This window comes from Podarcis raffonei, chromosome 10 (genome assembly GCF_027172205.1).
Source record: "Podarcis raffonei isolate rPodRaf1 chromosome 10, rPodRaf1.pri, whole genome shotgun sequence".
Taxonomy (NCBI): Eukaryota; Metazoa; Chordata; class Lepidosauria; order Squamata; family Lacertidae; genus Podarcis; species Podarcis raffonei.
The window spans coordinates 41390111-41417017 of record NC_070611.1 but is presented as its reverse complement, the minus strand read 5'-3'; the positions used below and the strand labels follow the sequence as shown (position 1 = coordinate 41417017).

Here is a 26907-nt window from a genome sequence, read left to right as displayed (position 1 = left end):
ATGTCCTGGTTTGCAACCTTTTTTTTGGATTACAACCCATTTTTTTTGGATTACGAACAATTTTTTTTGGAGGCCCCATTGGTGAAACAGGTTACAACCTGTTTTGGTTTACAAACGTACCTCCAGAACAGATTATGCTTGTAAACCAAGGTACCACTGTAGTGGATAAAGGCAGTAGAGCCATATTGGCTATGGGGAGGCAGCATAAAATGTGAACTGCTGCTTAAATAACAATTTTTTGGAAGGGTCCATGGGTCAGGTTCAATCATTCACCCTACCCCCAAAGAAAAACATCTGAAGCATCTTCCTAAAACTGAAAACAGCTTGTTTGCCAAACTTATCAGGAGATGAAGTTCTATAGTGAACTTAGTAGGGCAAGGTTGGAGTATGGATGTGGGAGTGCGCGGAGTCCAGAATAAATGCCAATGTGTACATAGCTTTGGATTCGTCTTTTCCCGTTTCCTCATTGCTTTGTTGTGATAGGGGTGTGTCACCCGTGTTGTGTGTGATTTGATATTTGGCTTAAATACACATGCTTGTTTGCAGAGTGAGGGAACTTTTGGGTGGGTGTGTAGCTTTTTAGCCTTTTCTGATTGGGACAGTGGAATTCAGTCAGGTGGCATGTGCTGCAGATTGCACACCTATGCGGTGCTCACACCGACCCTCCGCAGTGGAGGGACAAGCCCAGGCAGAGGACAAGCATGCCAAGGTACACGGTGCATGTCCGAGGGGAATGGCTTGCTGTGCCATGCCGAAGTGGCGCAAGCACAGTGAGGTGGCTGGGGAAAGAAGCCGTGAGGCGTTACATGAAAAACAAGCCTGACAATGGAGGCTTTGGTTCTGTGGAGGAAGTACAATTCTACGTTCGCCGTTGCAAAGGCCTTGGATTGCTGGATCAGGACGATACTTTGGAAGATGCCCTCGAGGACAATGAATTTGTGGAAGTTGGTAAGTAAGCGGAAGACCAGACACCACAAGTTGCAATGTTTGCACATATTAAGGAGAAGTTCCTAAAGGGAAATGCTTGGCAGGAAACAATGAAAATGTTTTGATATTGTGATGGGAAGTCTCTCCAAATACCATCAATGTCTAGGGGGGGGCTAGCATGCATTTTAAGTGTGCAGTATTTCAGCCAGTTATTTTCACAAGGGTTGCTTAGAAAGCTGTTTCCATTTCCCATGTTGGTAGGCTGAAAGAAAACTCCACATGTATCCAGATACAGTGGTACCTCAGGTTAAGTACTTAATTTGTTCCGGAGGTCCGTACTTAACCTGAAACTGTTCTTAACCTGAAGCACCACTTTAGCTAATGGGGCCTCCTGCTGCTGCCACGCCGCTGGAACATGATTTCTGTTCTCATCCTCTGGTACTTAACCAGAGGTAATATTTCTGGGTTAGCGGAGTCTGTAACCTGAAGAGTATGTAACCTGAGGTACCACTGTATACATTGGACTTAAACTGGGGTGTCTTCTGCATCTCATAAATTGTAACATCCCAGACTTTGACTACAGCAAATAGAGGAAGAAAAGAAGCAATTGCTTCCATTTTGTGCTGTGTTATTCCTCCTCGTTTCCAACTCACTGCCATACGTAAATTAGTTGATAGGGTCTTTGAAGCAGTAGCTTGTGGGTCTTTTGGTTTCTGCTGTAAAGCATCAGGCACCCCCACTGATATGGATCATATAGTAGATTGATCACATCCAGGCCTCATTGATATGTTGCTTACATACTGGAGTTGCTGGTTGGAAATCAGAAGTGCAAAGAGATTCAGGAAGCTGCCTCACACCAAGTCAGACACTTGGCTCATCTTGTCTACACCGACCAGCAGCTACTCTTTGGAGCATCAGGCAGTTCCCAGTCCTACTTGGAGATGCCAGGGATTAAACCTGAGACCTTTTGGCATGTAGAGCAGATGGTTTCCCAGAGTATCACTGAGCCACAGCTTCTCGTGTGAGAAAATGGAATAAGGGCATTTAGGAGTGATTACAAATGCTTAGCAAAATACACTTCTGATTACAGGGATAGCCTGTGAAAGCATAACTACACTGGCCACAGAATAAACAAAATGTCATTGATGGTTGTCTCTCTTTCCTTTCAGTGATACAAGGAGACGTAATGTCCCCAGACTTCATTCCATCACAGCCTGAGGGTGTTCATTTGTATCCTTATTAAAAACGTGGTGGTGGTCTATTGTTTTTCTGAGGCCTCATAAATCAAGGGCGCTTAGTTTTTGCATGTTGTCTCTCCTATACCCGCAGATGTGGACTGAAATCTAAATGATCTTGTATTACATTATATATTTCCCTATGCTGTGCTTCAGATATAGTAAATATCGAGAACCAGAACAGGTATGGAGCAAGAGGAACTTATGAAGAACTGGTGTTTGAATTATGTCTTTCCCTGTCCTTAATTCTCCTCCCTATGTGTTAAGTACTAAGTCTGCTATATATACTATGCTAAATGCTATGTGCCTGTGCTCCTATTTAACACGGTGGGATTTGCTTCTGAGAAAACATTAACAGGCTTGTGCTGCACAATAAATAGTAACAAAATAGAACTTTAAAAAAAATCAATTCTGTAATGCAACATACAACATAGTCACAGATTTTTGAAGTGCTGAAAAAAATTAACTGCAATAGTTCTTTTAAACACTTATATGAAAATGTGATATTCCCATTGTAGCAACACTGACTGTACAGAGACATAAATACTGTGTCCGAATAGCACAACTGGTTATTTACGCTTATCCATGTCGTATTCTCTTATTCTAATGCTGTTCTTTTATATAGTATATTTATTTAGATGGGAACCATTTGACAACACAGGATTTAGTCAATTTAGGAAAGGGGCTGTATAAGATTAAGGTGAGTACTGGAAAGGTTATAACTCTAAAATACCCAGGGGTGGAATTTAGATGATTTTAGACCCTGGACCTTTGACCCACTTCCTGTTTGAGCCAGCCCTGTTGTATCTGGCGGCCCTTCTGCATGTTTTCCTGAGTGGGGCCCTAGACCTCTGCCCAAATGTCCTACAGTGTCAGCAACCCCTGTAGATACTTTATTTGCACTTTAGTTTGAAATAAATATATATATAAAGGCAATTTTATTTCTAGTTAACCCCTGAAGCTGAAACTAAAGTCAGAGAATCAAGAGATGTTATTGAAAGTATTCTAAAGGAACAGAGAGGTAACCATTAATTACTTTATTTTATAAATTGGGTGTGAGCAGTTGGGAGTACTGCAATATATGTAAAAGTGATTACATATATTCAATTGCAATTTTTTAATTTAAAAAATGCAAGTAAAGCATTTGTTTTGTCATTCTTCTTTCAGTTGTCTATGGAATTACTACAGGTTTTGGGAAGTTTGCGCGAACTGTTATTCCAAACAGCAAGTTATGGTATGTCTCTTCTTTAAATTTACAAAAGAAACCTATAGAAAATGCAGCCAAACAGATTCTAACATGTTTTATTTTGTGAGGTTACTTTCCATTGGGTAAAGGTTCTGTCTAAAATTTTATTTGTTCAGTTTCTGCAATAAATTTAAAACTTTGCCTGCAGTTGGAACTAATTGTATTGTGTTCTTTCTTTCTCTCTCTCTCTCTGAGGGAACTTCAAGTGAATTTGGTTCGGTCACATTCTGCAGGTAAGGAAGAGCAGATCTTCCAGATGCTTTCCTACGATTTATTATAGGCTATACTGAGGTGGTTGTTTATCCTCGCAGGTGTTGGGAAGCCTTTGATTCCAGAGAGATCTCGTATGCTCTTAGCTCTAAGGATCAATGTCTTAGCAAAAGGATACAGTGGAATATCACTGGAAACTCTTCATCAAGTCATTGAAGCATTTAATGGTAATGTAATCTCTGCTATGCCACATTTTTGCAGGGTTCAGCTTTCAGTGCAATAGGCATAATTTTGAAAGGGGATGAAGCTCCCATCCAAAAACCAATTTTGTCTCTTTGTGCCAAAAAAATGCAGCAACTTTCCCATTTGTACCTAGAACTGTGCAAAGAGAGGCGGTGACATCCTGCGCCTTGCAGTTTAACCTGCACCTGCAGCTTCTGAAGAAAGATTGATTTCAGATTATACTTTCCAAGAGAGGCAAGGCCTATGCAATGTGTTGTGGATTGTCTCCTTGAAAGGGGCAGTACCATTTGGGATATTGGCGGTCAATAGAATGTTGTAGCTATGAAAGGCAATGGGCAAGTTTGGTTTGCATCAGTGGCGTAGCGTGGGGGGTGCAGGGGGGGCCGGCCGCACCGGGAGCAACATCTGGGGGGCGCGCTCGCACTCGCAGCTCTCTGCCCCTACCTGGCTCCACGGGTTAGGGGGTGCAAATTACTTGCCTTGCCCCGGGTGCTGACAACCCACGCTACGCCACTGGTTTGCATAAGGCACTCCTTCTGGTCACTGGGAGTAAAACTCACTGCTAAATTTCAAGGGGCAGGGTGAATTCTGGTATGTGTATTTCTGTAACCAAGGTCTGCTTCTCCCTCACCCTCTTGTTCTTATAGCATCCTGCCTGCCCTACATTCCTGAGCAAGGGACTGTTGGAGCCAGTGGAGACTTAGCCCCTCTTTCCCATCTTGCACTGGGACTCATAGGAGAAGGGAAGATGTGGTCTCCAAAGAGTGGATGGGCTGATGCAAAATATGTAAGAGGCAATGCTCTGCTGGTTCCTTTTGGTTTGCTGAAGCATTCGTGAGAATGGTGGAAGGTGAAGAGGGGTGTTTTGTTCTGATGCTTTGCGGATTAATGATTTGTAATAAATTTAGGCTTCTTATAATGCAATCCTTTAAGTAAATGTAGGGTCTCAGTCCTAGTTTTTAATGGGGAAGAGTTATTGACCAATTATAACAGATGTGCAAGAGGGAGACATATGAGGGCTTTGTGTCACAAACTGAATGTTCAGAACTTATTTTTAATGTGTGCTTGAGTGGCACGCGACCATCCACACACTGTCCGCTGCCCTACCCCCACCTCCCACAAAGTCTTAGAGCTTTCATAGATTGTCCACTTTTTCTTTGATGGAATGTTTCTAAGTTGTATTTTCTGCTCTCTCCCTTCAACCGCTACTCCCCACTTTCAACTTACTTTCTTCCATTCTGGGCGTGTGCAATGGTATTTCTGTACCTGTGTACCTTTTAATCCCCCCTCCCCCCAAAGGAAGAGTGCAAGAGCAAAAATTTGATTGGGATTGCATCCAGTCTTTTAGTATTCTAATGTTACTGATCAGTATGTATGGAGAACTGCAAGTTGAAGAACTGGAACAGACAGCAGTAGAAATAATCTATCCAGAATTGCTGGCTTTGTAGCACGATGGGAGTGGCAAGGTGCCCTTCTGTTGTTCAGTGACAGTGACTGAGTGCTGCTCGTGATTTTCTGGTAGCACGACCAAATGATCCTGCACAATGTCTACCATGGTTTTAATATAGGTCTCATAACCCATAGACAAAGCAAAGGATTTGTGTATTCTTAGCATGCAAATTCTGGAACTTTTCTGAAGCCAAAATGTTCTGCCAGCAAAGGGTCTGTTAACTTCAAATGGTTTCAAGTGATGAACATAAATGAATTCTGACAGCAACTGTGGTAATGTTTCCTTATAAGTATGTCCCACTGATTTAACTGGGACTCACTGCCAAGTGAGCATGCACAGAATTGCAGCTCAGAAGGAAACACAGGGTCATGTTTTTAATTAATTTTTATGCTGGTAAGGCGATATAGGGAGAGGCTTCCTAAAACGAATATGTTGTTTCCGGCGCAAACTAGAGGAACTGCTTGAGCCTGAAAGGGCATGTTAAAAGAATGCAGAAGTGGGATTCCATGTATGGAACTGAAACTACTACTAATTTAAACCATTAGTTTTTTAAAACTATGGGTGTCGAAACATCCTTGAAGCCACTTCTTCAATTCTGCTCAGGCATCTTCCTTCTCAGTAGAGTAGTTAAAAATATTTATGGGGTAACAAAAGATAAGCCCAATAAGTTTGTTACTGATACTGTTTTACAGGTGCTAGAAGCTCATGGACTGAAACCAATTACACTGAAGCCCAAAGAGGTAATAAAATGCATAGAATCTCAGCAATGGTCCAGTAGGCAGAAGCATGTACTATGTAGCTAGACAATGTCATACGTACCCTCCAATATTCTGCTGATTAAAATCGGGGTGCCCCTTTTTTAGTGCCAAACGCACATGCGAGTTGGCTGGGGTTTCCCCACCCCAGTCCCCTGTCTCCGTTACCAGCAGCATCTCCTTCAGCGAGCCCCAAAGTGGCTCCTCCCCCTCCCCATTGCCATCCCTGTCTTTGTCTTCTCCTCCATCAGTGTTGGTGGCCTGGCCTGCACCACCAGCAGCTCCCTCTCCCCCCCTCCCATGGGCTCCAGCTCAGCTGCCTCCTTTCGTGTGAAAGATGTGAATCTTTCAGGGTCAAACTCTCATGAGAGCCAGCTGACTCTCAAGACAGAGTAGAACCAAAAACGGCACATTATGGGATCTAATCAGAAGCTGGGGTGGCTTCTATAATTCTGGGATGTCCCAGTCAAATCGGAATGCCTTGACAGGTATCATGATGGCGAAGGAAGCATTTCTAATTTGCACTGTTCTCTAGAAGGCACTTTTACAGTGAAGCAGCTTTAAGTTGGGATAATTTTTTTCACTCCAGTGGCCACAATTGTGGGCGGGGCCAGAGCAACGGATGTCAAGTTCATAAACTCCAAATGTCCCTATTTTCCAGGGACTGTGCCAGAATTACAAAAGCAATCCCAGCTTCTCATTTGATCCTGGAATGTCCCTATTTCCCCCCAGCCGTTGCCTGTGAGGGGAGAGGGGGGAAATGCACGTGTCTTTATACAGAGAGAGTCTCTGAAAATTAATGCTTTCTGTTTCTTTGAAGGGCCTGGCTCTTATAAACGGGACGCAAATGATTACTTCTCTAGGATGTGAAGCAGTTGAAAGGGCCAGTGCAATTGCTAGACAAGCTGACATAGTGGCTGCCCTCACACTAGAAGTTTTGAAGGGCACAACAAGAGCCTTTGATACTGGTTGGTATTGCATTTTCTAAGGCTGCTAGGTCACTTTTACAGAACATACTTAAATCTGGGGCTTTGGGTATTTGCTTTGTCACATCTCCCACATTTCTGTGACGATGTGATTCTGATCTTCACGGTGCCAGCAGAATTGTGACCATAGGAACTACCAACGTCATTGCTTTTAGTGTCTGCTATGCCTTATGGAAAAAGGTTTAAGTGATCTATACTGCTTTAAAGCCCAGTCATATATACTAAGCTCCAACACCTCAGTCTCCAGTGTGGATTCTTAAGTAGCCAAAATGGTGCCATCCACACATAATAGCCAGGTACCAGTAGGCTTAGGAGAACCACAAAGTTTGCAGAACCACCCAAAACAATGTAAGCAAGAGAGACTGAGCATGCACAGTGTCACTGAATGTTAGCTGATATGGGCTGAGAGGCAATAGAATGGAATATACTGGAAAGGGCATGGCTGGCTAGAATCCTGGCCAGAATCACTCCACACTGTAGCATTTGTTGCAGATGCTACTTGCACTATATATCTTGCAGATCATATCTCTTCAAAGGAGCAGGGAAATGCTGCATATGTATTAAATGGCTAAATTTTAGGGTTTTATTGTTTGAATTTAAAATTTTGCTGTATATTTCACGTAACTATAGTCCCAGGCTTAATACACCTGTCCAAATGTTGCTTGCAAAACTGTCCTTAATTTGAAGAGAGGGGATAAGTGTTATGCTGTAACTCTCTATCTTTATTTTAAAACAGATATTCATGCACTGCGACCACATCGAGGGCAGATAGAGGTGGCTTTTCGATTCAGGTCACTTTTAGATTCTGATCACCATCCCTCGGAAATAGCAGGTGAATGGCCATTTTGGGTGATACCTACTTGGCATATTTGCTTAGAAAAGAAGCTGGAACAATCTGATAATTTCAACTCAGTTTATTTTTAAAATGCTGTATCTAGCCCTCAAAGTATGTAAGAAAAAATAATTAAGTCCTGGGTATAATTTGCTAAAGGCCAAGAATCCTAAGGAATGTCTCTTCTTCAGCTGGGTAATTGTTTCAGCCCCTTCCACATAGTTTTCAGCACTGGTCCAGTCACCAGAAAGGCTTTCCTTGAATTTTGCTCCCCCGTTTCTTACTAAAAAGTCCCAGATATTAAAAAAATGTGCAATTGTTCATTAAATATATCCAACTGTCAGACTTCAGCCTGACAATATGCAAATCTCATTTCATTTTCTTTTTTAAATCTTGTTGTAAAACGTTTAAAACAGAATACACTATAAGCTACAAAAGTGGAAGCAGATCATAACATTTCACATTATCCAAGCATGTGATACTCTAGGGCAAATCTCATATTTTGACTTGGCGCTAGAGAGGTTTAGTATTAAAATACTAACCTTGCTATGTTTTCCTCTTCTTAAAATAATAAGTTTTCATTTTGCTGTGTTGCAGAATCCCATCGATTTTGTGATAGAGTACAAGATGCATACACACTGCGTTGCTGCCCTCAGGTAAAGCTGAAGTAAACTTGGTTCTGACACGTGTAGCCAGGAACTCAATTATCACTTCCACATGTAAAGAAAATGGTTCAAATCTACCAGTGAGCTGAATTCTATTCTTGTTAACAAAAGTTGGAACCGTGGAAGGCAAAGCTTGGAGGTCCCAGGAGCAGGACAGAAATAAAACTAGGTATTTAAAACAGTAATTTACAAAGATGCAAGATATGTGGCTAATATCTGAAATTTCTTTTAGGTTCATGGCGTTGCGAATGACACGATAGCATTTGTCAAGGACATAATCACCACAGAACTCAACAGCGCAACAGACAATCCTGTATCTTTTTCGTATAATTCTGCTGCCTGAGTCAAGTTTATGTTTTGCATGGTTCCCCATGGCTTTCAGTGTTTCTGTAGGAGCTGTCAGCCAAAAGTGATTCTGCATACTTGTTCATTTAGGTTGTAAGTTTTAAAGTGTATTGTTCTTAACTTACCTGAGGCCTATCATCTTTAAAGCCCTAACCTAAACAGCTTAGGACAAACAAAATAAAAAAAATTCTTTCCAGTACTAGTTTGTTACTAGTATGAGCTTTCGTGTGCATGCACACTTCCTCAGATACATAGGCTACCTTCCTGTAGCTTAGGACAAGGATACCTTAAGGACCATCTCTTCCCATATGAGCCTATTTGCTCATTATGATCTACTAAGAGGTCTTCTCTATAACCTATTAGTATTGGAGTGCAATTGGCAGGATTGTGGGAGACTGTGCGGCCACACCTAGCCTTTGGAACTCCCTGCCTCAAGAGGCTTATATCAGCTCCCTCTCTGGTCTTCCACTGTCCCGTATGAACACCTTGTAATTTGGTGGTCCAGATGAAAAATAAAGTATTTTGTTGACCCTCTGGAAATATATATATTCTTTATCATACATTATTGGTTTAAAAACATGTTTAAACATGTGCCTTTTTTGTAATGGAAAAGTAGAATAGAAATAATTCTAACAAATTCAATAATAAATGAATAACTTGGGCTTTGCTATGGCCAACCTCACTACTGTTGAAGCCTTAATGTGTTCCTTAAGATGGTTTTTGCTGAGAGGAAGGAGACAATTTCTGGAGGAAATTTCCATGGTGAATACCCTGCCAAGGTAGTTAACAACATTCTCTCCCCCCCCCCCTTTTTAAACTTTTTACAGTTTAAGGCTTTAAAAACCATCACTAAAAACCAATATATATCTTTCAGGCTCTGGACTATCTTGCAATTGGGGTCCATGAACTTGCTGCGATTAGCGAAAGGAGGATCGAACGGCTCTGCAACCCATCCCTCAGTGAGTTGCCACCATTTTTAGTCACAGAAGGAGGTCTGAACTCTGGATTCATGATTGCACACTGCACAGCAGCATCCTTGGGTGAGTACAAAATGGCTGAAGGGGCTGCCAGAGGGATTGAATACACTGACCTCTCAATATCCCAGAGTTAATCTGCTGCTCTGACCAGTCTTCTTGCATTTCCCTCTCAGGTATTTGAGTCTTGGGCTATGTACACATGACCATTACACTTGGGGTGTGTCTCCTAATTCCTAGATCCAGCATGAATTCAATTGCTGGAATAGCCAGGCCATTTCTAGAATGCCAAGGCATTTAAATAAATCACATGCAACCAGTACGTTACAAGAAACTACAGGATAGCTCTAGATATTCCCTAATGTTCTGAGTACGCAGATTCAAAATTTAATGGAGGGAGTGCACTGGAGCCAGAGTTAACATTAATGTGTACATGGCCCATCTCTGGTTTAAATCTCTTCTCTGCCCATTTATTCTCTTAATTCACAGTCTTGGCCTTTCTCCCATTGGCAGCACAAGGATACCTTGCAGGGCTGCTGTAAGCATTACTGTGATAAACATTGCTGAGATAATGTATAGGAAGCTTTGAACAGGTAAAAAGAACCATGTTAGGTCTAACCCAGAAGCTCATCTGATCCAGGCAGATGCTTATGGGAAGCACAAATACAGGGCTTGTGTTTGTGTTCCTCCCCTGTTGTCTTTCTCCTTGGCAGTGTGAGCACTTTTGGAGTGTCCTCTACATTGGGGGGAAAGAAGGTTTATGGATGCTATATATTGGTATTACGCTGCTGATCTGCACAGAGTACTGTTACAAAAGCGTTTCTGGGATCCTCATTTCCCTTGCTGACGGCTGCTCAAAGTGGGGCATTGTTTACATCAGGCGTAGTCAACCTTTTTATACCTACCGCCCACTAATGCATCTTTCTTGATGGTAAAATTTGTTTACCACCCACCAGTGCTCGACGGAAGGAGGATTCAGCTTGTGCCGTAGAACCCCCTACCGCCCACCTAGAATCCTGAAACGCCCACTAGTGGGTGGTAGAGACCATGTTGACAACCTCTGGTTTACATGTTGGTTTGCCTCAGAGGCTACCATTTATTTAAACTGGACTTTTGCAGTTTCTGAGAACAAAGCCTTGTGCCACCCGTCTTCTGTGGATACTCTTTCGACCAGTGCCGCTACAGAAGACCACGTGTCCATGGGAGGATGGGCTGCGAGAAAAGCACTCAAAGTCATTGAGCACGTTGAACAAGGTAAAGCCATAGGCACAACTGGATATTAACAGTGGTCACATCTACGTCACACACAGAAAGCATAGAGCTTCCCTCAAAGAATCCTGGGAACTGCGGTTTCTTAAGGGTGCTGGGAATTGTAGCGCTGTGGCAGATAAACTACAGTTCCCCGGATTGTTTGGGAGAAGCCATGTGCTTTAAATATGTTTTAAATGCATAGTGTGGATGTGACCAGTGTTTTATACCACCTTAAGCACACTGACTTGGATGTAAGCTTCATGGAAATCGATGGGAATTGCTTGCATTTTAAAAATACATTTGACTGGATTTCACACTTATACATAAATATGTATATATTGCAATTTATAAAAAAAACACTGTAGAAATGAGATGAAGATGATAATAAGTAGGAACAAATATAAATTATAAAGAACAAATAATTTCAGAAAATATTACAGAGAAACTGCTGTGGATTGTCAATAACAAGACATAACACTAAGAATTACCTGCATTATTTCATTCCAAAGTGTTTAGGGTCAGAATGGCAAGAGACTTAATGCAGACCCCAAAACTATTTAAGAGATCAGGAAAGGCCCTGCAGTACAAGAGAGTGGAGCAGCCTCCCTCGGTTGCCTTCTTGAGGGAAAGATAGATGAACGCAGAAATTGGTGTCAGTGCTGCTACATGTATTTTTAAATTAAGTGTGGGGCTCTAGCGGATTTGGGGCATTTGGACTTCAACTCAGGCAACACAGTTTCTTAGACTGACACTGTAAGAAGTGATCCTGGTTCATTGTGCTTCATTTCATAGATTAGTAATTTTCAGCCAGTGTGTCATGGCACCCTAGGGTGCTGCGGGAAACACGGGCCTCTGTCCCTCTTTCCTTCCCTTCTTCTTTTGATGCTCTCTTGTGTCTTTGCCTCCCAAAGGCCTGCCCAGCTGTTTGTTGCAGCAGCCCTGGTTACAAGCTCCGCAGGTGGATGGTGCCTCTGGGGCTGGCCAGGTTGCCAGGAGCTGAGGCGGCCTCAAAGTAAGCAGGCAGGCAGGCAGGCCAGGGAGCCCAGCCAGCCAGTCCACCAGCCCTTGCGGTTGGAATGGACAGACGAGTCCTAGGTCCCTGTGGCAGTAAGGCAAACTAATCTGACTTCTGAACTTAGGAAATCCAAGCCACAGGGGAGAAGTTAATTCTTCTGCCTTTGATGCAGAACCTCACCTCCACCTTGGCATCACAATTCCTCTTTCCAAGGCTTCGAGTCCTGACTCAGTAAAACTGTTCTAGAATCTTTGCATGCTTTTCATATCATGCTTTTGGGTTGTATGTGATCATTCACATGTGCATATATATCTTCACAGAGTGCCACAATATTAACACACTCCATAGGAAAGTAGATTTAAGTTTCTTTAGTCTTTTACTTGCATCTAAATTCATAGAACCACTTCAAATATAAGATTCTGCGTTTCATACATCCAGTTAACCCATATTAACAATGTGCCCATTTAATGGTGAGCACTAGTCCTAAGAGCTCATCCTCATCTGTTTACATCAAATGTTTTAAAAATGACCAGAATTTACCATGGTTTTTTATGTTGTTTTTGTTTACTAGTATTGGCTGTAGAACTCCTTGCGGCATGCCAGGGCATTGAGTTTCTACGCCCCCTGAGAACTACGACCCCATTGGAAAAAGTCTATGACCTTGTGCGCTCTGTTGTCAGGTATGTCAAACAAACACTTGCCCAGAGACGGTAACTTCTGAGAACATTGGCCAAACATTAACCACTTACCACCACTACTAGCAGATTTAGAAGTTGTTCAATTTGTCTCCTTTCAGGCCTTGGATGAAAGATCGCTTCATGGCCCCAGACATTGAGGCAGCTCACAGACTGCTTGTGGATCAGAAGGCAAGTGTTGATATTGGCAGCTAATGGAGTCTGATGAGGAGACTCCATGATTTTTAAAAGTTCCTCTGTGTGTTTAGCTACTAGCTGCATAATATGTGTCCTCATGCTTATGATTTATTCCGACATTCTATGAGGAAGGAAAACAATCTTGTACCAAGCAGACTTAATTTGCTATCTAGGAAAACAGGTTGGAGGAAACCATATCTTTGACACTTGTTCAGCACCACAAGTCTACCACCAAACATTTGAGTGATTGGGGTTAGAGAAGTAAATCATGCTTATCATAAAGTGAAAGACAGATTGTAGCTAGGCAAGCGAACCATGTTTATTTATTTCCCACTATTCAAAGCAGCTCACAATCAAAGAAACTGAAAGCATGCAATAAATACACAATACAATAAATAATTAGAAGAACAATAAAGCCAAATATTAAGACCAGAGCCTGGTCAGAATAAAACAGCATCTAAAAGGCCTGGAAGAATAATTCACCTGGCAACAAAAATAACAAAGCTTGAATTCACATGATTGGGGGAGAATCTTCCAAAAACAGGGCAGGGTGGGAGGCAGAGGTGATTAAAAAGGACCAATCAAAGGTCATCACCAATCTCACTGATGATGGCAAAGGGACTCAAAGAAGGACCTCTTAGGAAGTTTAACATCTGGGCAGGTTCATGTGGGAGCAAAGGGCCCTAAGACACAAAGGGCTTTAGAGGTCAAAGCCAACACTTCAAATTGTGCTTCTTAGTGGACTAGAAGCCTGCGCAGTTGTGTTACAAATGGCAAGTCATATTCTGTATGTCTGGCCATAGACCACATGGAATCCACAACTGAATTAACATGCATGTCTGCAGGAGGCTTGAGCTTCTGACAGAAAGTTCATAATAAAGAAATGAGAATCTTGTTTTTGATCATTCTGAGTGTGTTTTATTGTTCAAAAAGAACATGTTGCACATGCTCCATCTGGCTAGTATACATTTTTCAAAGCCATCCCTCAGCATACCTGAGTCCCTGACAGTCTTCTAAGGCCAAGTACAGCCTCTGGATATATTTTTTCTCAAGTATTAGTTCCAGCATGTGAGAAGGGGGTGGGTGGAAATGATAGCAGCCTCCTGTGCTGTGTTTGGCATTTGTTTGCTAAAGTGGGCCCACCATAAAATGCAGCTCCCTCTTCCCCTCCCTCCCTCCCTCCCTCCCTTATAGAGCCGGTCTTGTGTTTCCTTGTAGAGAGTGATGGAATGGAGTATGAAGGCAATGTACATTGGACACACATCAGTCCTCTTCAGAAACCACCATCTGGGCATGCCCACAGGGCCTACTTTGTCCAGATGTTTGCACTGTATATTTCTACTGAAAGTAGTTTTTTTGCTAACTTGCACCAATGGTTTTTAAGTATATGATTAGGATCATTTATGAGAAATGTTGTCTGCCAATATTTTGGTCCAAAATCTAAGTCTTTGCCTTTTGCTTCTGATACTACTTTCTTTCTCTCTTCCTACCTGTAGGTTTGGGAAGTAGCTGAACCATACATTGAAAAATACAGAAGGGAGCACCTTCCTGAGTCCAGGCCAATCTCCCCTACTGCCTTTTCATTAGCAGCAAGTGAAAACGCCTCACGCTGTCGCCACCAACATCATCATAGCGACTCAGAAGAATTTGATTAAGAGTAAATGCTATCAGAAACGAGCCTCAGTACTTCAGTTGATAGCAAAATCCTGTGTTTTCAATAACTCCCGTATTCTGTACTTTATGCCAAAGGCCAAAAAAATAAAGATTCCAAAGCCGAAAATATTTGTGGGCATTGAGAAAGTGCCATATCAGTTTGAATGATTTCACAATGGCTGAACTTTGTACAAAAACAAGGTGAATGTTAAATTTATCTGTAGCAAATGGGTGGGTGCGACAAAACCTGTGCAGATGCGACTCATTTTGTGAGTTAAGTTAACCACACTAACATCAAGCTATAATTTAGCCAACTAAAATTAGCTAGCTTTTTTTTAATTTATAAGAACAATAAATCTAATGTTGCAATCATTACAGAGACTCCTCCTCCTCCTTATTGCATTTATATCTCACCTTTTTCTCCAAGGGGCACAAGGTGGGATACGTGGTTTCTCTCCACATTTAATCCCCATAACAACTCTGTGAGGTAAGTTAGGCTGGGAGTCAGTGACTGGCTCAAGGTCACCCAGTGAACTTCATGGCCAAGTAAAGATTTAAACCCTGGCCTTCCAGATCCTAGTCAGAGACGGATGACTATACCATACCAGCTTTGGTCTCTTACAAAAAAAATTAAAAAGCCAATGTGCTGATTCCTGGGCCATATAAATCTTGCTTTGTGAAGTCATCTCTATAAACGACATATCATGTTGTGGAGAGGAGGTTGTTACTCAAAGGAAACACACGTTCATAAACCACCATAGATAGATGGAAGTAGCTGGGTAGTTATTCAAATCCAATCCACTGCATAAATGTTATCTGTGAACTCCCTGCAGTCATCGGGGCCTGCTTGTGGGCTTCCCAAAGCCACCCACCTGACCACTGTGAGAACAGGAAGCTGGACTAGATGCAGCAAAACTCTTCTCATGTTCTTAACTCTGGTTGTGAAAAATTATGAGGTGTATGTAGGCACACTGTAATGCAGAGCTTTGATTTCTTTATACAAGAGGAACTTCATTAATGGAAAAAAAACCAGAGTAAATGGTTTGCATACATGTAGGTTTATTTTCTAGCGGACCATGAAACTACCAAGCAGATGAACATGGCCTAGTGTTCCTCATGCGAATACAAAGGAAGAACTAAAATAAAAACCAGTGAATTTCTTGAGCTTAGACTGGTAAGGAAGTATGATCTTATAGATGTGAGACCCTGCTGATTATCATCCCGTGTTTGCTTCAGAGAGTCTGGCAACTGCTGTATTTCTTCCTTCTGGAATTCCTCAGTAGCCCAGAACACTGTCGTTTTTATAAACAATTTTTCCTTTAACAATTACGTATTCAATCAGTTCTTGATGGCCGCCAAACTGGTAAATCAGGTGTTCCCATCTAAAGATTTTTAAAAGGTTACAATCATATTTTAGAAAAACAACAATCTCTCATGTGCATAGGACTAAAATATAAAGCATGAGAGATAAGCTGCATGTTCAAAGTAAATAAACAATGCAGGCAGAATAGTGTCAAACAAGCCTCCTTGCCCATTTGTCCCTAGGTGCACAATAGGGATTTTTGTTGTTTCATATAGCAGAGCTATATGCTATTATCAATTAAACTTGATAACTTAAAACTGACACGCAGTAGTATCTTTTATAGCAGGGGCAGGGAACTGGATCTAGCTAGTGGGATGGATCCCTAATTCCTCACTCCCCATAGGCAAACTTTGACAGGTGGGTGGGACTGCTCACTTAGACAATCACCAGGCAGCATAATGACATCAGGTGACTGACACATGCAGAAGTTCAAAGGAGCTCAATCACTGTAACTGTTGATTGGCAGTTACAGGGAGCCCCTTTGAAGTCAGTTTGGGTTCCAGCTACTTCCTCCAAACAAAGCAATTTTACCTCTGCAGTGGAAGAAATGCTCCATTTGGAGGAAGCAGTTTGAATCAAAACAGTTTCTTCTAAATTGAGATAGTAAGTCCCTCAGCTGCACTGCAGAGTTCTCCACAAGGGTTACATGGCAGTGATCATCAGCACTAACAGGGAGCCAAGCTTGCAGAAAGAATAATTGGGAGCTCACATTAAGCTCCTGGTGGTTCTTTTGTAACTGCCCCATACGTAACCTCACCTTCGACATCAGTAATGTGGCAGGAGGACTGTTTTAAAGCATATAGTTTTAACATAACATGTTGAGTGATTAATAGAAAGCAGGAGCCAATTGCTATCAATTCATATGCCTGTTTTATAAAGACATTGTGAATGTTTGTAGTCATTTATTTATATGCTGCCTTTTGGGGGCACAGCCTACTCAAGGTGGCTCATGGTGTATAAAAAAGCACAATAAACACAAATAAATCTAAAATTGACAAGCGTATCAACATTAAAATATACTTGAAAATATAGATCAGTTTAAATAAATAACAAAAACTGATGGTATGTTTAGTTCACAACAATATATGATATGAAATTTGGGCTCTGGCATGGTGCCAGAAAATTGTTACCTGAACAATTCAATGTTTATTTTTAAAGAACAACTTTCAACTGACATGGCTGTAAGGCAGACTGAAAAAATTCTGAACTGGGGGTTTAAAAGCATATAAAAGTATGACTTTTTTAAAGGATTAAGGTTTCCCTTTATGTCTGGTCAATATGTTCTGTATTGGGAGAAGACTCAAATACTGCACTTGGATTGAGTAATTATTGCTCATCACAATGCATTTAATTTATTCCGAATGTTAGATTCTCATTCCAACTTATGCAGAGCATTAGGCCTTTAAGAGCTATTTGCATCCTCACCTTGGTGAGTTGATGATAATGAGGTCTCCTTGCTTGCCAGTTTCTATGGAGCCATGCATGTGCGATTTCCCAAGAGCGTAAGCTGCATTGATGGTGGCAGCAGCTAAAGCCTCTTTCATGGACATCTTCATGTTTACACAGGCCAGGTGCATAACCATGAGCTAGTAAGAGAGAGGTAGTTAAGCCTGAAGTCACACATAGGTGCACAGAAACCAACAGTCTGTCAGCCATTGGAATTGCCATCTGAAAGCCTGAGTTCACTGTGACAGGTAAAATTAATTTAACTGTAACACTCTTCAGCTGTTCTAACTGCAGGTGGGGCTGTGGAGACAAACTCACTAGCACCCTGTTGTCTTCTGTGATCTGGAGATCAAACTCCATGGACTTTTGAGAATCCTGATTCCCCAAGGTTTTAAAAATGAGTGGGGGGACTTCACAAGCACAGAAGGCCTCTGTTGCAGACAGTTGCCCTCTACAAGTTGACAAATGAATGGAAAGGTGATGCGTATGTCTGTGTGGAATAAGTATGCTTGTTTCTGCTGTCCGAAGCTCATGCCTGAATAGGGCTCATGTCTGCAAGAAAGACAGGGCTTATCTGTGCTGAAAGCCAATATCCTGCTTGATAACCATTGGCTCCAAGCAGAAGCTGCTTTTCAATGGCCAGAGTTCATGTGTGAATTCAATAGTGTGTGTATTTAAATTCATGTGGTCTACTCAACTGTCCTGCTAGTACAGAAAATTAAATAGGATTCCCAAGGAATCAAGGCAATAATCAATACTCCAAGCCTGACGCTTAAACTGACAGAAGAAAATTAACATTAATTTTGCGTCTGCTCTAAAGAAACATCTTACCATGGAACAGCAATAAGCATTTGGGTTAAAATCACTGCCAAGAGCGACAATCACTCCTTCTTTTAACATTTTTCTAGCTTGAGGCTGCTTTAATCTGCAAAGTAAAAAAAAACAATGGTTACTACCATTTGAATTGCAATGTAAAATGCAGCAAACCACTTCAGCAATATTATATGATTTTATCAGAATCCAGGAGAGGGAGATATGAAGAGAGATGAGACTCTAGCTTTCTCCATTGGCTCTGTTAAGAGACCAGCTCCATTAGGCTCCTCCCTAAATTGTCACTCATAAGCAGCTATTCCATCAGGAGGGAGAGAGATTGAACTGCAAAGCATCTCCATCGGCTCTACTAAAAGACCGGCAACGTTTTGCAGCCTTGGAGGATCGCTCTTAACAGCAGTTGTTCAGTGGATGCATTCTTTCAAAAGATAATACTATTTTCCCAAAGGCATAGCAAATGACAGTAAAATACAGCCTAGGAATACATATTAGAATTATGATTACCTCAGTATATAGGCAGTGGTTGGTAACAGGACAGCTGCACACTTCGCCTGGGCCATTGCAGCAATACCTTCATCGCTGATTTCTTCTAGATGACTGACAGCCTGAGCTCCTAGCTCAGCTCCAAGCTAAACAGATGCCAAGGCAAGGTTTGAATTAAAAGTCAGTCACATAAGAACCTCCGTTATCCGTAAGGCTGCACACACAATAACCTGTTTATATAGCACAAAAATGCAGTTCTCCTCAACCCAGAATCATTTATGCTCAGCTTCAACTTGCTGCTTTCAATCTAGGTTGAAGTGGGGCTTAATGCAGCAGTGTAACCAGAGCCCTGCTACTCACACCAGTCAGAATGGAAAGGAGGATTGGGGGGGGGGATCTATTTGCTACACCAGCCCGGGCAGCAAACAAGCTTGGATCATGCCCAGTACCATCATGTGACAGCAGCAGGCCTGGCTCAGGATCCAGCAGATCCTGTGCTGGCTCAGCACAGCCCCTTCACTGCCCTGAAACACCCCATTGCTGCCAGTAGCAGCTTCCACCTGCCTGGGCAGGAGCATTGAGGCATTTATAAATGCTACAGCTCCCCTCCCAGTGGGAGCAGGCAAGACTGGGAAGAGGGACAACTATGACACTTCAAATCCCCTCCAGCATCGGGTTTGTTCATCCTGTCTTGACAGAGTGGCTGGGGCAACCCAGTAAGGTGGACCAGGTACAAATAGCAAAATTAATAATAATAATAATAATAATAATAATAATAATGAAAAATACTATAGAAATATTAGAAGTTATAAATACATTGTAATCACCACTGGTGAAACAAATGTACCCTATGAAAGATATTAAAGACACAAACATTAACTATTAAAATGTGTATGTGTATCTAGCAATGTTACACTAATGAAAGAGTTCATCAGATGCTCCTCTTTTTATTTTACATCACAAGGAAAAGATAAGCAAAGTCAATGTTTGAATGGATGTAAAAAGCAAAGGTCAGAAAGTCCATCTCGCTAACTCCATCAACCTCACATTTTCTTTTAACTTTACTGCAGAAACAAAGAACTGTGCTGTGGTGCTTCCAATATGCTAAGCCCAAATCAGAATTCGTGTAAGATTTTTCCTTCAGTGAAGAGGACCACCTTGGCTGTGAGTGCTGGAAGACCTGTTCCCTGCCTTGGAGGTCTTTTCCCGCCTGGCCTGGGTGGGCAGGGCCCTGACTGACTCCAGCTACAAAAGGCGAGGCTGCCGAACAGATTATTGGGGTGGGGTGTTGTTGGTTTTGGGGGGTTGTTGCTGTTGGGTGAGGGATTTTTGTATCTTTATTTTAAATTTTGTTGTGATTTGTGTGGTAATTATTCAGTTTGGTTGTGTGTGTTTTTAACATTTTCTTTATTGTTTATTACTATTTTGGTTACGTTGTGGGATGTATTTTTCATGTTGTAAGCTGCCTAGGGCATAGTTTGAGCTGTGGAAAGGTGGCATACAAATAAAATTATGCAATATATCAAAATAAGTACCTCAGCGCTTTTCATTGGATGCAGTTCATCCCCATGGAAGTTGATCTGTAACCCTAAATCTTTCCCAGCCTGAAGAATTCTTCGGGTCGAAGGCAGATCAAAGACTCCCTTCTCACAAAAAACGTCTATATTGTCAATATGAATTTCACCATCAAGCTCCAGTTGCTTCAGTTTAGGAAGGTGGATGCTAACAATATCATCTGTGGCTTCAATGGCACTTTTCCCCCTATTCAACAGACAATGCAACAAAAACCAGAAGATTAAGTTTTCATGTGGCCTGCAAAAGTTTTGGGGTGGTCTCACTGTTTCACAACCAGTGCATATCCCATATAAAAATCCTTTAAAATTTTATATCACAAATGTTCCCATTTAGTTTTGTCCTGCTTTTGTTGCGCTGTAGCCCTTCTGGATAGCAATAACGTGGGAAACCATTGAAGCACAAACTAAAGCAGAATAAACCCACGACTAATGCACTATTATTATGCTAAGAATATGATGCAGGATACACCCACATAAAACACCAGCCTGGAGGGGGAGCAGACTCTGGCCCTTTGTGGATAACTTAGTTGTTTAAAGGGCCATCCCTCTGTCCTGAAATCCAGGGCTACTTTCTGGTGGGCTCCCTACATGACTGGGCTTGTGAGCTACCCTGGGAGGCATTTGGTTCCTCACATTCAGCAGAAGCTGCCCCTGAGGGTCCAGGCTTTGACTCCATAGGCCCTGATGCTATGGAAGGTTGTTACACAGGTTCCTGCCAGATTCTACGTCAGAGATCTCACAATCTCCAGCAGCAGGCTGAGAGCCCTGAACCTGGTCTGGCCCCTCAGCAGAAAGCACTACAGGCTCTGTGTCCTGGTCACTGCTGGGTTCCAGGGTCATGACAAGAGCCAATGGACTTGTATATCTGCTTCCTTCTCTCGTGATTGTATGAGAGCTCTGTGATTTCCCCAGCTGTGAGAAATAGTTGGACTGGGGCAAGGATTTATTCCCCCCTTAACCAATATCTTTCTCTTTTAAGTTCAGGATTCCCTTTCTATGTTCCGGCTGATTTTGAAAGAGGTTAGAGTAAGATTGCAAACACAAGTGGTGCCTTAAACTTCCTCTCGCTGTGTTCTCCTCCGTCACATCTGAATTACCATATTTTTTGCACCATAACACTCACTTTTTTCCTCCTAGAAAGTAAGGGGAAATGTCTGTGCGTGTTATGGTGGGAATGCCTACGGGTGGCGGGGGGGGGGGATCTGCTGCAGTTGTGAGCAGAGGATCCATGGTTCCCCTTCCTTCCCTCCTCCATGGCTCGCTTTGAAACAGCAAAGCGGGAGAAGAGCCGCTGAGTGGGGAGGAAAGAAGGACAGAGAGCATGCTTGCTTTAAAGGAGCAAAGCGGGAGAGGAGAGGAGCCACTTACACGAGTGTAAGCGGCTCCTGTCCGGTTGGCTCCTTTAAAGCAAGCAGGCTCTCTGTCCCTCTCTCCTCCCCACTCAGCTCGCTAAATAGCATTATTAGCAGCATCCTTCTCCACACACCCCATGCGTGCTCCTTGTCCCTTGAGTGCTTTTCCTTCCCTCCCCACTTAAAACGTGGTTACAAAGCACGGATCCACATGGATCCTCAGGATTTTTGCACTGGGTCACCACGAATTCACCATCAGATCACATAGCATGTCCATGGCTACATCTTGCACCAAAAAAATCACGTACCCACTATTGCCTGGGGTCGCAGTGGTGCAAAAACGTGGTTACAAAGCATGGATCCACATGGATTCTCAGGATTTTTGCATTGGGCTACTCCAAACTCACTGTCAGATCACATGTCTGTGGCCACAGCATGAACCACAAAAATCATACACCCACCGTTTCGTTTGGAATATTTGTTTTCTTGTTTTCCTCCTCTAAAAACTATGTGCGTGTTATGGTCTGGTGCGTGTTATAGAGCGAAAAATACGGTAAATAATAATAATTATTCTCCCTCAGATGCCTTACAGGAAATGTCAGGCACATCTCAGGCTTTCCACTCTCCCTCAGTCTTCATTATGCTTGAATACTCTCTTGGGGCACTTCCACACATCACTCTAATAGTAGATGGCAAACAGAAACGCTGCAAGAATTAGGTATGTTCTGTTTTGCAAAAGAACTGTTCAATGTGTGACCCAATTAATCTTCAATTGTGTTCTAGCACAGCGCTTAAAATGACAAGACAGAATAGGTACATTACTTAGGAACAGAATGAGCTCCGCAGTAAGTAGAGGAAATGCCGATGTCCAACTCCCGCCGAGCCCGTTCAATCACTCTCAGCATCTTAACTTCCGTTTCCAGGTTTAACCCATATCCACTTTTGCATTCGACCAAAGTGGAGCCTGCTCTGAGCATGCGCAGCAGCCGGTGTCTGAAGCTGCTGAAGAGCTCATCTTCTGAGGCATTCCGAGTATGCTCCACAGTGAAATGTATCCCTCCTCCTGCTTGATGAATATCCATATAGGAAGCTCCTGCCAACTTTAAAACAAAGTTATCTGTTAAATGTGCATTAATGGGCAAACTATACCCCTCATGCAATGAAATCCCAGAAGTGAAATGGCTCTCCAAAAGTGCCCTGGTAGGGGAAGGATCACAGCTCAGTGGCAGAACAGTTGCTTTGAATGCAGAAGTTTCCAGGTTGAATCCCTAGCATCTCCCGGTAGAGACAGCCCTTTCTGAAACCATGGAGAAACAATGAGGGTCACATTAGACACTACTGAGCTAAATGAGCCAATGGTCTGGTTCTGCGTAAGGCAGATTCCTTCCTATGTTCTTATTAGAGATCGATTTGCATCCGAGAAGGGGCTAGAATGAAGATATTTGTGCCTTTTACAGAAGAAGAGACTTAATAATAAAAAATAAATTATTTATACCCTGCCCACCTGGCTGAGTTTCCCCAGCCACTCTCCCAATTGAGTGTTAAAAACAATACAGCATTAAATATTAAAAATTTCCCTAAACAGGGCTGCTTTGAAATAGGATAGCTGCTTATTTCCTTGACATCTGATGGGAGGATGTTCCATAGGGCTGGCGCCACTACCAAGAAGGCCCTCTGTCTAGTTCCCTGTAACCTCACTTCTTGCAATGAGGGAACTGCCAGAAGGCCCTTGGCGCTGGGTGTCAGTGTCCGGATGAACGATGGGGGTGGAGACGCTCCTTCAGGTATACAGGACAGAGGCTGTTTAGGGCTTTAAAGGTCAGCACCAACACTTTATGGAAACTTTAATCTACAGTAAAGGAAGGTAGATGCAGGTAAAAGAAATCCTTTGCAATTACAGTTGGTAAATTTACCTTCATCGCAAACTCATGGACTCTGTCACCAGCCCATACAGGATGTGTGTGTGCATCTACCAGACCTGTTTTTTAAAAAACAAAACAAACACAGCAAACTGCACAATCTCAGACATACCCACTAGGAAACAAAATCAGGAAACGTTAGCAGTTAATAATTTTATCTATGTGCCCTTGGAGAAACATTATCAAAAAGCATGATCCTTCAGTATATAAAATGTTATTATGAGCCAGTGTGGTATAGTGGTTAGAGCACTGGATTAGGTCCTGGGAGACCAGGGTTCAAATGCCCAGTCAGACATAAAGCTCACTGGGTCGTTCACCATCCCTCTGGCTAACATACATCACAGGGTTGTTGTGATGATGAAAAGAAGAAGAAGGGGAGAACCATGTGTGCCACTTTCTGCTTTGCTGGCTGCTTCATCGTATTGGGCTGGCTACCGAGAGAAACCCAGACCTAGAAAAGATGAAACATGAAATCAGATTCAGCAGGACTCTTCACATACTCTTTCTCTCGGGATTTCCTAGGATTTTGACTGGAATGCTTCCAGATGGGAGCTTGGTCTTTTATTTTATGTCATTGACCCTGTGCCTTCAAAAGCTGCCTGAAATACAAACATTGAGCAACAGACATTTTCTCCACCCCTCACTTCCAAAAGGGAAAACGAAAAAAGAAAAAAAAGCATCAGATGCTTAATTTCTGCAAGCCGTACTGCTGTTGACATGCACCAAAGCAGGATCAGGATCTGCTAAACTGTACCTTTCCTGCAAGAAACTCAGCAAAGCATACGAAGCCCCTTCCCCTTTATCTTCACATCAACCCTGTGAGGTAGGTTAGGCTGGGAGAGACTGCGAGGCAGCAACTGAAGGTCATCCTGAAAGATTTGTGGCTGTAATTGCAAAAAGTGCCCCAAAACTTAATTGTTTGAGGGAAGGGAGATGTTTCCCCAAAAATCTCAATAACTTTGACCCCCCCAGCTCACTTTTCACTTTGGGGAATATGGCAACCCTATGTTAGGCACTAACTTGCACTGACTTTTTGATAAGACATGGTGATTGACCACCTTATTTCTAAACTGAGCTTTGCTTAAACTTCAGTGGTTGGAACTGATTCAGCATACCCATTACTAGCCAATTATGTGGGGCTGTCCCATTGTCCATGCTAGATCAAACAGCACTTTGGAAAGCAGTAGGGTCATAGACTTAAGTCTCTCAAAATCCAGGCTAATGGCTGTGTACACACCATATGTTTAAAGCACACCCCTCCCACAAAGAATCATGGGAAGTGTAGTTTACCACACACAGAGCTATAGTACACAGTCAATACTTATTTTCTTCAGAAGCTGCACAGCTCCTTGTCCCCACTTGTGTGCTAAAGTAGCTCAGAGGGGGAGCCATCACATTTTATTCCAAAGGAAAATAATTCAGAGGATGTTAGACTAACTGAAGCTGACAATCTCTGCCTATGTAAATATTGCATCTTTCTGCTTGGTGTGTTGAACTCTGAAATATTAGACAACTACCTGGTAAGATGCATTTTCCTGAACAATCAATGACTTTTTCAAAAGATGCTCCTGAAAATTGCTTGCGAATGGCTCTTGAGTCGCCTGCAGCCTTTATACAACCGTCTCTGAAAATAAACCGACCAAAACGCTTACCATTACTTTCAAAGCAGGTGAGACAGAATTACTTTTTATACCCCAATCTAAAACTTCTTTTCTGAAGGAAATGTGCTTAAAACTTAAACCAATGTCTTCTTTAGTAAGTTACTTAGCTAGCATCATTGTTAGATTCTTCAGTGTAGACAGGAAATTAGAATTCATTAACTGTCACATTGTTGCTGGTCCAAAGTAACTAACTACAAGTTCAGGGGTCAGCAACCTTTTCAGCCATGTGGTGGGCCGGACTATATTTTTTGGGGGGGAAATGAACGAATTCCTATGCCCCACAAATAACCCTGAGATGCATTTTAAATAAAAGCACACATTCGACTCATGTAAAAACACCAGGCAGGCCCCACAAATAACCCAGAGATGCATTTAAAATAAAAGGATACATTCTACTCATGTAAAAACATGCTGATTCCTGGACTGTCTGTGGGCCAGATTGAGAAGGCGATTGGGCCGCATCCGGCCACCGGGCCTTAGATTGCCTACTCCTGACTTAGTTCATTGGCTATAAGAAAGTTAATCTTTTTTTTATTTCAAGAGTATACGTTTTGGTCAGCTGGTGACTGTCAGAAGAGAGACAGAAAATAATTTTGTTTTATTTTTCCTGTAAAAACTTCATTTATTTTCCTGTCGTTAGAGAAGGTCAGTACAAAAACAAACTAACAGAAACCTTCCCATTGGAGAGAGATTCTGCTGGAGAGACTCCCCCCCCCAGCAAGCAAACCCCCCCCCCAGAGATTCACTTACTTGCCAATCACCACGCTGCCGTTTTCCAGCACGGCCAGATGTTGCATGCCAGCTTCCAGGAGGTATTTCTCACCTTTGGCGCAGACAAGCACCAGCTGTTGGGCGCCTTCAAGCAGGAGCTTATACTCACCAGCCATGTTGCTCTTTCCAGACAGATACAAAAGAGCTTGGGAAGTCTGGGACTGGCCCAGACAGCGTCAACAAGGCAGGGAGAATGCTCACGAGTTTTCCAGGGCAAGGTTTGCTCCTGGAATCGTCATCATTTCTCTTAGTTGGCAGTTTTCACCCACAACAAGCAAACACACACGGGGGGGGGGGGGGGCTTGGACTGTACAGAATTCAAAATGAGGTGCTGCAGTCCTGAGGTGGTTATACGGAATGGACCCCTAACTATTTCAATTGCAGGTAGGGGAATCTCATTTATAATGCTCCCCAATAGTCCAAATGATGCTTTGGGCTACAACTCCCATCAACTGCAGCCAGAATGGCAAATGACCAAGGATGATGCAAATATCAAAAACATCCCAGTGGCGGCTGGGCATCAGCTTAGGGGAAGCTGCAATAAGGCTCAGCTGGTGGGTCACATGTCAAGCTGGGAAGCGCGATTGATTGCAATCGGAAAAGCCTGAGATAAATTTGCATTGGGCAGTAAAACTAGGCTTGCCATACGTCAGGTAAAGCTTAAAATCTCTAATTTTGGGCTAGCTTGTTTGTTTGTTTGTTTGTTTGGCAATGTGAGAGTAGATGACAATTACTTCACCGTACAGTAACATTCTGCACATGCTCAGAGGCACTTTTCATTATGTCCTGTTTTAGATGCAGCATCTAAAACAGACCCTGGGACTGAGCTTTGGCTCCCGTTAAGTCTT

At 42.5% G+C, this 26907-nt stretch overlaps 2 protein-coding genes across 3 annotated transcripts; one reads left to right on the top strand and one right to left on the bottom strand.

Annotated features, from left to right (window-relative positions):
• The first annotated feature begins 548 nt into the window (after window positions 1-548).
• On the top strand, window positions 549-15030 carry HAL (histidine ammonia-lyase). Of its 2 annotated transcripts, XM_053404985.1 has the most exons (20): window positions 549-948; window positions 2097-2157; window positions 2319-2346; window positions 2788-2862; window positions 3111-3183; window positions 3330-3396; window positions 3604-3641; window positions 3720-3845; window positions 4509-4648; window positions 6004-6051; window positions 6887-7034; window positions 7789-7884; window positions 8482-8540; window positions 8782-8862; window positions 9608-9673; window positions 9769-9934; window positions 10988-11122; window positions 12706-12814; window positions 12931-13000; window positions 14503-15030. In XM_053404985.1, the coding sequence occupies exons 1-20, from the start codon at window positions 702-704 to the stop codon at window positions 14659-14661; spliced, it is 1992 nt and encodes a 663-aa protein (XP_053260960.1). In that variant the 5' UTR covers window positions 549-701; the 3' UTR covers window positions 14662-15030. The 2 variants fall into 2 exon arrangements, with proteins under 2 accessions (XP_053260960.1, XP_053260961.1); XM_053404986.1 differs by lacking the exons at window positions 549-948; window positions 2097-2157; window positions 2319-2346 and having other exon boundaries at window positions 2844-2862; window positions 3615-3641.
• Window positions 15031-15698: 668 nt separating this feature from the next.
• AMDHD1 (amidohydrolase domain containing 1) lies at window positions 15699-26907 on the bottom strand. Its single transcript, XM_053404992.1, has 9 exons — window positions 26039-26907; window positions 25145-25251; window positions 23622-23686; window positions 22531-22808; window positions 20318-20543; window positions 18804-18928; window positions 18300-18393; window positions 17448-17608; window positions 15699-16041 (listed from the first exon to the last, which is right to left on the bottom strand). The coding sequence occupies exons 1-9, from the start codon at window positions 26173-26175 to the stop codon at window positions 15936-15938; spliced, it is 1299 nt and encodes a 432-aa protein (XP_053260967.1). The 5' UTR covers window positions 26176-26907; the 3' UTR covers window positions 15699-15935.

Coding starts and splice junctions, on each gene's coding strand:
- AMDHD1 (XM_053404992.1), bottom strand. CDS start 26,175: ATGGCTGGTGAGTATAAGCTCCTGCTTGAAGGCGCCCAACAGCTGGTG. Junction 18,394..18,803: donor ACCACTGCCTATATACTGAG/GTAATCATAATT, acceptor TTTACTTTGCAG/ATTAAAGCAGCCTCAAGCTA. Junction 17,609..18,299: donor ATGCTTATTGCTGTTCCATG/GTAAGATGTTTC, acceptor CTCTCTTACTAG/CTCATGGTTATGCACCTGGC.
- HAL (XM_053404985.1), top strand. CDS start 702: ATGCCAAGGTACACGGTGCATGTCCGAGGGGAATGGCTTGCTGTGCCA. Junction 9,935..10,987: donor CTGCACAGCAGCATCCTTGG/GTGAGTACAAAA, acceptor GGACTTTTGCAG/TTTCTGAGAACAAAGCCTTG. Junction 12,815..12,930: donor CTTGTGCGCTCTGTTGTCAG/GTATGTCAAACA, acceptor GTCTCCTTTCAG/GCCTTGGATGAAAGATCGCT.